At 38.4% G+C, this 12,317-nt stretch overlaps 1 protein-coding gene and 1 long non-coding RNA gene across 2 annotated transcripts; one reads left to right on the plus strand and one right to left on the minus strand.

The window, feature by feature from the left end:
- Positions 1 to 3,458: 3,458 nt before the first annotated feature.
- p2rx3a (purinergic receptor P2X, ligand-gated ion channel, 3a) lies at positions 3,459 to 11,452 on the plus strand. The gene is made up of 12 exons (XM_026180388.2): positions 3,459 to 3,818; positions 3,945 to 4,107; positions 4,306 to 4,377; positions 5,929 to 5,992; positions 8,118 to 8,214; positions 8,304 to 8,378; positions 8,473 to 8,614; positions 8,942 to 9,078; positions 9,166 to 9,259; positions 10,643 to 10,708; positions 10,789 to 10,866; positions 10,955 to 11,452. The coding sequence occupies exons 1-12, from the start codon at positions 3,685 to 3,687 to the stop codon at positions 11,078 to 11,080; spliced, it is 1,248 nt and encodes a 415-aa protein (XP_026036173.1). The 5' UTR covers positions 3,459 to 3,684; the 3' UTR covers positions 11,081 to 11,452.
- Positions 4,809 to 9,823, minus strand: LOC145420206 (uncharacterized). Its single transcript, XR_013901510.1, has 3 exons — positions 9,623 to 9,823; positions 8,077 to 8,192; positions 4,809 to 4,936 (listed from the first exon to the last, which is right to left on the minus strand). It is a non-coding gene; the product is annotated as an uncharacterized LOC145420206 (long non-coding RNA).
- Positions 11,453 to 12,317: the final 865 nt, after the last annotated feature.

The raw sequence follows: 12,317 nt of genomic DNA on the forward strand, positions 1-12,317 counted from the left end.
GTGGCTGTTGTCTGAGCTTGTGGGGAAATTCTTATCTATGTGAACTATGAAATACTTTAAAAACATCCCTCCACAGTGTAGTTACTAAAAAATTTATATGTAAATCAGCATCACTCAGAAGTCTATACAGGGCTCACAGAAAGCAGAATTAAACATGTATCTTAGTGACAATTGAGCTACATGTGATTAACTCTGCAAATGAAAATAGCTCCAGAAAAACTCAGCCATGTGGTCCAAAAATCCTTGAAGAAATTAATATGATCAGCGTATGTTAGTGTAATTTTTCAACACAGAATGAAAACCAAACCTCTTAAGCTGTTAAGATACTCCCATAGGACCTACCTACACTTTTGCTCGCTTGACCAGGCGGGGTGGTTTGAGAGTGTGTGTTAACTGGCTGCCCTAGTCAAAGCTGAAGAGACAGTGGTTTTAGCGATTTGCTGAAGCCTAAGTACAAGGTGGTTTGAAGAGTGGTTTTTAAGAGCTAAACGATACCAGCTCTAAAGTTCATCTCCACTTAATGTGGCTTTTGACAATAAGGTACTCTTCCCACATCCTGTAGTACTGATCACATATCCTTAGAATAGCCTTGGATATTTGTTATCATTTGATATTTGTTATCATCATGTGAAACTCGAGGTGTTGCAAAGTGGCTCTGTGAAGCTGCAACTAGGCAGAGCTTTCAGTGTTATTGTTTTAATTTGGTTTCCTTTGATTAATTTTTTTTGAATGCACCCTTTCCAGCTCTCTTAATAAGTAAACAGAATTTGAATTAAAAAGCTGAGGTTTGTTCTGTTTGTCTTGTGTGATTGTCATTTTATACTCCTTTACTCTCTGTTATGTCACTGTGATTTCAGTTGTTCTTCTGTCTGTTAACAGTCTTTGAGTTTTTAGAAGGAATGCATCCATAGTTTGACATTTGAGTCATACCTTACAATTTTAGTAATTTTTAGTCAATTATGCTACACATGTCAATTCAAATCACACTGCACATGTGGCACATGCGTCCTAACTAGATGCACTGATATATGTGAGGATTAACTGACTTGTTATTTTCAGGTGCTTCCCTTAAAGTTTTTGTGGTTTCCTCCTGCACCTTAATCATGAATCAAAGCACCAAAGTATTAGAGGAACTTTTTAGAGTGAAAGAAGTAAGGTATTGAGTCTATGATGACCTGCACTGCATCATAATCCTATTGAGCTATTGTGGGAACAGCTTAAACTTATATTACATAAGAAGTGGCTTTTATACTAATTTCATTTGTGGGAGGATTTCAGGAAGCATGGGCTGAAATTGATTCAGATTACTTGAACAAATTGACAGCTTGAAGTGATTCTTTGACTAGATTAAATTTAAAGGATGAACTATTAGAATATTCCAATAATTTCTATTCACTTTGCAACACATTTGATGAATAGATGTTTAAGTTCGAATTTTAAATATGTACTTCATATTGCATGTGACTTCCTTGACCATGAATATGATTATATTCCAAGTCGGTAGAATAAATCCTCTGGAGAGCATGAATGTGTCTGCTAAGATTCATGGCAAAGAGTAACCTCGCTACAATGAGCTGCGTACGCTCTTCATGTGGTGTGTTTGGGTGCCGTGCAGGTGTCAGTGTGTTTAGTCATGTCCTAAATGTGGAGCCCAAAGAAAATCAGAGTGGAAAGTGTTTGCATACATCCCTTCCTGTGACATAATTATCTTTTCCGCTGCAGTTTCCCCTTTCACCAGTCTGCTCCCCATTCAATTACACTCTGACGAATAGGGTTTAGTGTTCAGTTTTCTGCTGATATAAACATGACATTTACATGAAAGCTTGTGATCTTGTTTGCATGTTCAGCGCATGCTTGTGTGTGTTTTTAGATGTATCTTACATTGTATTAGGTCACCATTAGCTGACCACAAACATAATGGATCCACTTAAGTAATTACATACTATCTACACATAGACACACACACACAGAGCGCTGTCACTGCATTACATTATCTCTCTAATGTAAAAGGCACTAATGCTGCTGGTCCTTGTGAATGTATTGAAAACCGATCGTATCATATGTCGCACTTATTGCACACTTGTCAGTAATACTGCTCTTTGTAATTTGTTGCAGTGCTGTTATTGAGGCGTCATCTGTAAGTATGGAAGCACATTGCTTTTTTTCTATGCCACTGATGTGCAGAAAGGTGACAAAATTGCATATAATGGAGTCATATTGAACATTAAGATTTCCCCCAGTGGTTTCATTTTAAATGATGACATTTCCAGAAGTTTTTCACAGCCACTTATATGAAAGTACAAACAACTTTCTGCACTCAGGCTTTCTTGTTTAGTTAAAGAACGGAAGGTCCTTCCTCTCTATGTGGCTAAAAGCAAACATAGTCATCTCTTCTATTTAGAGCATTACTTATATCACATTTAATAAGATGAACAATCAATAAACAATCAGCAGCACCACTTGTTCATCACAGACCATAAAGAAATGAGGACAAATTATAGTAACTCTGTCTCGTGTTAATGTGTTCTTCTTGTCTCGGTGCTTAGTGTTTGTCTTCAGGTTACTTCCTGTTTTTTACTTTGAAGGTTTGTTTCCTTTCATGTCTTGTGTTAGTTATCATGGTTTTCTTTTTAACTTTTTGTCACAGTATCTGTTTCGTTTCCAGCCCTGTGATAGTCTTTGCTATGGTTATTTTTTAGTTTGTGGACTGTATTTTGGACCATTCACTGTTCTGTCTGACCTTATATTTACTGTTTATTTCTACCATATCCATTGCAGCGCTCATTTTTCTAACATACCACATATCCCAGCTAGTATTAGGTAAGATGTACATCCCGGAGGGGTCAGTGGTCCATAACAGGGGTAAAGACATCTGTTCATACTGGCATCTACACCTCAGTCAGTATTAACTGTGGAAGGAAGAAACTTAACAACAGGAAATCAAAGAAACAGACACAGGGAGGACATGCAAAATCCAAACAGACAGGCCCCAGCCAACCAGGAGGTTATCTCTGCTGCAATATAACATCTGTTACTAAATAACAGATAAAATCTGCCTTCTGATGCTTTCTGTCTGGTTTATTCTAATGTCTGCAAAATTTTATTCTCATGAACTAAACCACTAAAGCATCCAATTTTATCATTTTTTCTTCACGCTGCTAATAAAATGGTTACTAAAAGTGAAATGGAAAGTGTGAGTGGTAGATTCCTTCTGAGTCAGACACTAACACATGAAAGACGAAAATGATTACATTATTACTGAAAGCATGCTGTGAGCAAATCACAGTGGACATATGGGGTATCGATTACTGCCTCAGTCTAATTGTGCATTTGTCTGTGCATGGTTAGTGTGTTTGGGGATGGGGATTTGTGGAGAAGAAAGAGACAGAGGGAGGGACAGAGGAGACATTTTCCTCCCACTCGTTTGTGTCAAGAAAGGGGGAGGTCCAATTTGTGTCATAAACCAACAAAACTAAGCATGCAAGGAAGGCGATAAACACAGGCAGGACTGAGAGATGATACAAGCAGGGTGAAAATTAGGATCTTATTTCTTTATTTGAACCAGAAGGGAGAGCTGTATTGTGAAAGATTTACCATCAAGTTTCCAAGAAGGCACCTGTTGGGGAGAAGAGTTGCACTTTTCTCTCAGAGTCATTGCTACCTGGGTCACACTGACGAGCAGCAATGGGCTTCGTTTTGTGGGGGTTCTTGACTGATTTCTTCACCTACGAGACCACCAAATCCGTGGTGGTAAAGAGCTGGTCTGTGGGTATCATCAACCGTATTGTACAGCTGCTCATCATCACCTATTTTGTCGGGTCAGTGATCTGTAGTTTTCTTTTGAGTTTTTTTCAGAGTGTAATAATGTGTGTAATCATGGGTGTAAATTGAGTTTTCCTTAGCTAAATTACAAAATATTTCTTTCACTGATCCGTGTCATGCAGCTGGGTCTTCATCCATGAGAAAGCTTATCAGTCAAGCGACACCAACATTGAGTCCTCCGTGATGACCAAAGTCAAAGGCTTTGGTTATCTACAAAACCAAAACCAAAATGAGAACTATCAGAATCGTGTGATGGACGTGGCTGATTACGTGTCGCCCCCTCAGGTGAGTGACGTGATGATAACATGACATATTTAAACTTTGTAGTTTTCTATGAGTTATTAACAATGTTGGCAGTTAAGATGCTGCAGTTGAAAGTGTTGTTAAAATAACTTTTATGATGAGCAAGCTTTCTTCCCAGTCTCATATGTGTAGTAATAAATAAACACAAAGCATATCATAAGCATTCAGTTGTTGTTTTAGGGTTCAGGCGTGTTCTGCATCATCACCAAACTCATCGTCACTGAAAATCAGTTCCAAGGACGATGTACAGAGGTGAGTACACATTCAAACGCATGCTTTTGTCACGTTTTACTATCTTACCATTAATTTTCAGTCGATTTTAAGGCTTGCTGGTTTTATTGTAACCACTTATGTCTTCTTATTCCTAGGCAGCATAAAATACGTCAAAAATATTGCATATTTTGAACAAGGAAACCAAATTGCAGATTTTTTGTCAACATATCAGGATCAATATTATTGCAAACTGATATTCCAGCAGATATCTGCCTGGCATTTATACTTACGGGGTGTTTTTGGTCTCCAGAGAATCAACAGGAAGTCTTCAGCTAATTCACTGAAAGCCCTACAGCAAAAACATGGTCATATATATCAGTAAAGATTTATGACTATATTTATTTTTTCTGACAAATCTAATTAAAGTTTTAGTCTCTTTTGCACTGACATCAAATTACATTCTACTCCTACCTGTGAGTGGCGGTAGGATGCAGTAATGAGCTGAAGGGCAGAGGACACACCTTGAGCCATTAACTCCTTCTCAGTGTAGTGTTGGCAGTATGGTCCATCCATCCATTTTTCTTAGGCAGAGTATAACCTGGAGAAGTCATCAGTTTGTCACAGTAGTGTGTCAGTGCGCCCCAGGGCAGCTGTGGCTACAATGTAGCTTGCCATCACCAGTGTGTGAATGTGTGTGTGAATGGGTGAATGACTGAATGTAATGTGAAGCGCTTTGGTAGTAAAGCGCTATACAAATGCAAGCCATTTACCATTTTGTAATGAGACGGTGTGTGTGACCAGGTAGGAGGGCCTTGCCTCCGGATGGCAGGCAGAGACTCGATTCTCAAGGCAATGCTAAAACTGTATATAGAATGGGAAGAACGGGAGTCTTTGAATCTATTCTGGAATTTGTTACATTTATTCATTTGGTATGGAAACAGCTTCATGTTAGTATAAGATGAATGCAATTAGTAATATCTCTGATATGTATTCTTTAATGTTTCTAACGTAAACAGGCAGATCTGTAGGCTCTTAAACGCAGCCTTTTATCTGTCAGTGGCAGACAGGATGATTAAAAACTGACCTCACAGTGCATTAATAGCAGCTGGTAATACTGCAACATTTTTCAAGTTATATTTGGACTGATATATCGGGTTATATTTAGACTGATATATAGCGACTGTGGCTCAGGGGGTTGGGAAGCGCATCTATAACCGGAAGGTCGCTGGTTTGATCCCCGGGCTCTCTGTCCTGGTTGTTGTGTCCTTGGGCAACACCTACTGGTGTTGGCCAGAGGGGCCGATGGCGCGATATGGCATCCTCGCTTCTGTCAGTCTGCCCCAGGGCAGCTGTGGCTGCAACCGTAGCTTGCCTCCACCAGTGAGTGAATGAATAGTGGCATTGTAAAGCGCTATATAAATCCAATCCGTTATTATTATCTTAGAGATGTGATTTTCAGTTTTATTTTTCAGTAGTAAAAGCACCAGAGCAGTCGTCCATGTGTTCCTGTTCATCCACTGATGTTACATTTCTATATGTTTCTTATTTTGTCTAGCATGCATTCAGTTTCTGTGTTTATGTTGTTTTTAGACTGAGAAGAAATGTTCTTCCGATGAAGACTGCCAGAAGCATGTTGGCAGCAACCTTTACAACGGTGAGTCAGATTTATTTTAAACAGAAACTTTCAACAGAAACAGAAACGTGCTGATGTCAAGTCTGTGGTGTTGTAACTTTGCTTATCTTTAAATCAGATTTGTGGCATTGGCTGGTAAGTAAATACTAGATGAAAAAATAATCATGAAAAAATCTTTTAACCCAAAAATTGAATTAATAAAATAAGGCATGGTGCTAAAAACTGAGGAAATGAATTACGCTATTTAACAAAAAAAAACAAAACAGGGTTTCTTTGTTCTTTTAACCGGGACAAAAATATTTTTAAAGTAGAAGTGAAGTTTAAAAAGAATCATAGATTTATTTTATCTACCTTTGAGACATAAGGCAGAATGTAGCACTTAATACCCAGGAACAAACCTTCTTAAAAATAATATCAATATAAATAATATCTTCAAAATAATGTGCAAAGATGTTTGTGATATTATTGTATCGTCAAATAATCTTTAATTGAATATAAGAATATATTTATAGTAGAATGAGCCAGCCTTTGTTAAACTTGTAGATTTATTGATAGAATCTTTATACCACCTGATATTGTTTAAACCCAATGTAGTAAATGGTGAAAATTGAAATGTGTTCCTATGTTTTGCAGGTTTAATATTATAATATTGAAACATATTGGTAACAGAAAGTCAGACAATGCTCATTGTTAAATATTTCAGTCTTTACAACCAGGTGCCATGTCCTTTAGCATATTTTAGAAGAATATCAACTGCACAGAGTATGAACCTAAATCAAAAAGCAGGGTAAATATTTATAGTTTTATATTGTTTACAAACAATTTGCAGTAAACGTTATCCAAAACTCTCTGGCCCTGTCTGACAAAGTAATTCACCCCTAAGCCTAATAAGTGGTTGTGGCAGCAAGAATTGCACTCAAGTGTTTGCAATAATTGGTAATGAGTCCTTGTCCTTGTGGACTGGAGGAATTTTGGCCCACTCTTATTTGCTGATTGAGGATGAATGGTCATCTCAAGTCCAGACTTAGGCCACAGTGACTAGGCCACTCTAAAACCTTCATTTTGTTCATTTTTTAAGCCATTCAGAGGACATCGGTGGACTTGCTGTTATTTTTTGGATCATTGTCCTGTTGCATGACCCAAGTGAGCTTGAGCTTCAGGGCATGGACTGATGGCTGGACATTCTTCTTCAGGATTTTCTTTCAGAGAGCCGAATTCATTACTCCATCAATTATGGCAAGTCTACCAAAGCAGCCCCAGACAATCACGCTACCACCACCGTGTTTGACTATTAGTATGATGAACTTTCTATTAAATTTTGTGTTAGTTTTGCACTAGATGTTAAAGTTTTGTCTCACAGAATATTTGATTAAAAGTCTTGAGGCTCATCGTGATGTTTCTCTGCAAATCTGAGATGAGCCTTTGTGATCGTCTGCTCACTGTTACTCTTCCATGGATGCCATTTTTGCCCAGTCTCTTTCTTATTGCTGAATCATGAACTCTGACCTTAAATGAGGCAAGTGAGACCTGCAGTTCTTTGGTTGATGTTCTTTGTGAGTCGTCGATGCGATTGGAGTAATTTCGGTCAACCAGCCATTTCCGGCAAAGGTTCACCGCTTGTCCAAATTTTCTCTGTCTGTGGATAAAGGCTCTTCCACGTCGAAAGCCTTAGAAATTGTTTTGTAGCCCTTTACAAACAGATGGTTGTCAAGTTTCTTCAGATCGTGGCATGTTGTTTGGCTTCTTGAAATGTTTTGACCTAGCCCACTTTGTCAGACAGGTTCTATCTAAGTAAATTCTTGATTCAGTAGGTCTGGTCAGTAATCAGGCCTGGATGTAATGAAACTTAACTCAGATTTCCAAAACATTAATAATTTAAGTGGGACAATTACTTTTTCACACATCATTTTTTTCCCTTAATAAATGAAATTATTATTTTCAATCTGCAATTTGTATGTGCTTGGGTTATCACTGTCTGACATAAAAATGTGTTTGATGATCTGAAATGTGTGTGGCAAATGTACAAAAACACTTGGGGTAAATACTACTTCACAGCACTGTATAACTGATCATTATTATGGCTAACAGTATCTCCATTCAGTTACCTGAGCACAATGTTTCCTTCCTCTTCTTTCTTACACACCAGGTGTAATAACAGGTGCTTGCCTTAAAAACTCCAATGAGTCCCATGGCATGTGTGAGATGGAAGGATGGTGTCCAGCTGAAAATGATGCCATCAAAATGTAAGAGTGCACGCACATCCCACACAAATACATTTCACTCACTGAAAGTGTCATCTTTGTCCCCTTGTCTCTGTGTTTATCTCCCACAGTGAACCAATGGATGTGAACACCTTCACTATTTTCATCAAAAACAGTATTCGTTTCCCTCTTTTTAATGTCACCAGGTAAACCCCACAAACCTTAACCGAAGCAGCTAAAAAACATCAATATATTATGAGTGTCTTTTAAAAAAAACATAAAATCATTTTCCTTACTCAGAGGGAACTTTCCACCCACAATGACAGCCAATGAAATCAAGAAATGTAAATACCATCCAGAGGACAACCCCCTTTGCCCCATCTTTCGTGTGGGGGATGTGCTGAACTACACCGGTCAGAATATAACCGAACTGTTAAGCAAGGTAAGCATGAGTGTACAAGGTCGTATGAAGGTCTTGTCACTGTTAGGATGTTTCAAGTTACAGACAGCGGTCTTGTCCTTCCTATGCAAAGCTTCTGAAGTGCCTCAATCATCATTAAGTGCACAAGATAACACTTAGCTCAAAAAGCCAGATATTTTTGGAAGTATTTCACATTAATTCTCTCTGACCTAAAGTCAATCCAATTCCATACACTTCAATACCAGCCTTAGCTTTGACACATATTTACGTCAAAGCCAAAGCTGGTATTACATATTTAAGTGCTGAACCTCAAGGGGTGTCTCTCTTTTCCCAATCCTTCTGTCTCAGGGTGGAGAAATAGGAATAAACATTCAGTGGGAATGTAACCTGGACTTAAACATTGAAAAATGTATTCCCAAGTACTCCTTCACACGACTCGATGCTCCATTTGCCAAGAATGCTGTGTCCAAAGGATACAACTTCAGGTAGTGATAATGATTCTTCCTCTTCAAGTTTACTTCTTTTTTTAAAAAATCAGTCTTTAGTTACTCTTTTCTCTTCTTTGAATACAGATATGCAAAATATTTCAAAACAGAGAATGGGACTGAATTTCGGACTCTTCATAAGGCTTTTGCGATCCGTTTTGATGTCATGGTCACTGGCAAAGTGAGTTGTCTTCAAACTTAATATTAGACAAAGTGTGATAACAACTGGCTAAAACAAAGAATTTCCATGTGTCATTTTATGTAATTTATTTTCAGAAAATGTGACATTTATTAATTAAAAAAACACTGAAACATGACAAAATCAAGAAACTTTGCAGAAGTCTCAATTTAACATGAACTAAAATCATTTTGTTGAGCTGAGCATTGTGGGAAACCTACTACCACCACGTTAGCTTATTGTAGCACAGAGCTAGCTTAGCTTAGACTCTAGACTTAGCCTATTGCATAGGCTGTTTTTCTAAACACAGCACAAACGTTTTGAAGCTTCCAAATTTCCAGTAATTGCATAAGCAAATATACTCACCAACAACTTTATCGGGTACATGCTTTTAACACCAGGCTCAACACCCTTTTCGTTTTCATGGCATAGGAGATTTTGGTCCCTGTTGGTATGAGCATCGCACAGTTGCTGCAGATTTCCATGAGATTTGTATCATGGACCATCATGGACCATGATACAAATCTCCAATTCCACAACATCCTAAAGGTGCTGCGCTGAATTAAGATTTGTTGACTTTGAAGGCTGTTTGCGTACAGTGAGCTCAGTGTCATGTTCCAAAAACCAGTTTGAGATGATCTGAGCTTCATGACAGAGTGTTTTCCTCCTGGAAGCAGTCACTAGACGATGGGTACATTGTGGTCATAAAGGGATGAAAATGGTCAGCAACAATATTCTGGTAGGCTGTGGCACAAACAATGCCCAGTTGGTACTAAAGGCGTGTGCCAAGAAAATATCTTTGCTACCATTACACCACCATCCATGCTTTCATGTTGTATATACCAAATTCTGACACTACCCTTCAAATGTTAGGGCAGATATCAAGATTCAAGAACAAACCAGGCGATGTTTTTCCAAGTTTCTATTGTCCAATTTTGGTGAGCCTGTGTGGGTTATAGCCTTGATTTCCCGTTCTTAGTTGGCATGAGTGACACCTAGTGTGGTCTTCTACTGCTGTAGGGTCAATGTGTTGCCCTACACATTGTTGCACAGTGAGTGAATGTTATCTATATTCCTTTGAAAATAGCTCAGCTGATGTTTCCAAGAATTCAGTCTTCAGACTAAACTGCTGGCACAGAGCGCGATCCGTCCTCTCTCACCAGAGCAGAAAATAAGCATACTAGCCAAGTGTAAAAATATGACTTTTAAATCCCGGACTGTAAATGTTTAGAAAATAAATCACCATCTTTAAATATACATTTCAGTTATAATAGTGTAGAAAATCATTAAGGAATAGTACTTTATTTTAAAATTAAACATTATGGAGAGAGCCTGTGTGTATGAAACTGCATTACATGCCATCTAAAGTGACTCCATCTATTTCAGGCAGGAAAGTTTAACACAATCCCAACTATGATCAACTTGGTAGCTGCCTTTACCTCGATTGGACTGGTATGAAATTCTTATCAACCTAATCTATTGTTCTCATGTTGCTCTCGGCTCTCATTGATCTTTTGTATCTGTCGTGGCAGGGCGCGGTTCTCTGTGACATCATCTTACTAAACTTCTTGAAAGGGGCAGAGCAGTACAAAGCCAAAAAGTTTGAAGAGGTATTGCTTTTCATGGCACAGCAACATGTTTGTCCAAAAACCTATCAGAACCTTATCACAGATTTTCCTTCTTGCTTTGTCCGTGCAGGTGTCAGAGGCTCAGATAGAAGCTTCCATAGCTCAGAGTCCAGGGAGCCAGCTGTCACTCAAATGCATGAAGAGCTCCTGTGACTCTGGAGCACTTTCTCTCAACACCTATGACCAACCTCTCTAACCGACAGCAGCAATGTGAAGACATGGGCTCCCCTTCCTCTTTTCCTTTCCACCTTATTATAAGAGGTATTCAGCTTTAGATCGGCAAGTATATAGAACAGGGTAAAGGAGGACGATGTTGTTGCCATCTCCATAAGAAGTAAGGGCTTGTAGCTCACAACAATAACTGTCAAACTAGAGCCTCTTTGTAATAGTAATAAAATCCATTTTTATTCCAAACATTTTGATTTAGCAACATGTTAACTATGATAATCGTCAAACTCATGTTTGTCAGCTGAAAGGTGGAGCCGATTAAATCCTCCTGACTCAAGCCAAATAGGAAAAAATATGTCTAATACTGAAACACTGTTGAGAATAAATTATTTGAATAAGACTTTGGAGTATCTTTCTTTGTTGTCATGTACGCACAAACACAGTCTGTTCTTTTGTCTGAAGTAAAAGTGTCCAAGTCTCTAAGTGGTGTAGAGACACAGCAAATCCTGGTGTGTGTGTGTGTATGTGTGTGTGTGTGTGTGTGATCTTAAGGTTTACAAATGGTCCACTATTAGTCCACATCTGGTGGATATTGCATACTTATGCAACAGTTACTGTGCAGATTAATGGACTATTATAGTGATTCTTATTCTCTCAATTTTTAGTCATTTTTTTGTTTATGCAATTGAAAAAAAGATTATTCTTCTGCTTTTCTGACAGATTTTCATCTCAGACAGTCCCTCTACTTCTCTCCGTCACATATTTTCATTTTCCCGTCATCCGTCTGTGCCCACCCACTCTTCACTACCAGGACACTAATAGATCAGCTAAAGAGCTTCTTAATGGTGCTGACAGTGATTTATGAGAAAGGATATCTGTCAGGGGAGGCCACAGAGGAAACAACAGCAGTTAGTGTGAAGCTTTGATGTACTAAAATGATAACACAAGTTAGTATAATGCATGTAATGGAAATCATAGAATATGATACAATACACCACGAAGCACTCTGTACATGAAAAATACACAAAATGATTCAGTGTATCCCATAATTTTAAGGACCTTCTCTCTCACACATCCATGGCCTTTTTAGAATTACCAAGTAGCCTAACATGCCAGGTCTTTGTACTGTGGGAGGAAGTTGGAGCAGAAACACAAGGGACACGGAGAACATCCAAACTCCACAGAAACGCCCCTGCCCACTGCACCAACCTGACACCTGTTGAATATAATTATTAGCATTGAATAATGTGAGTGAGATGAGATGA

The sequence above is a fragment of the Astatotilapia calliptera genome, chromosome 2 (assembly GCF_964374335.1).
Source record: "Astatotilapia calliptera chromosome 2, fAstCal68.1, whole genome shotgun sequence".
Classification (NCBI taxonomy): Eukaryota; Metazoa; Chordata; class Actinopteri; order Cichliformes; family Cichlidae; genus Astatotilapia; species Astatotilapia calliptera.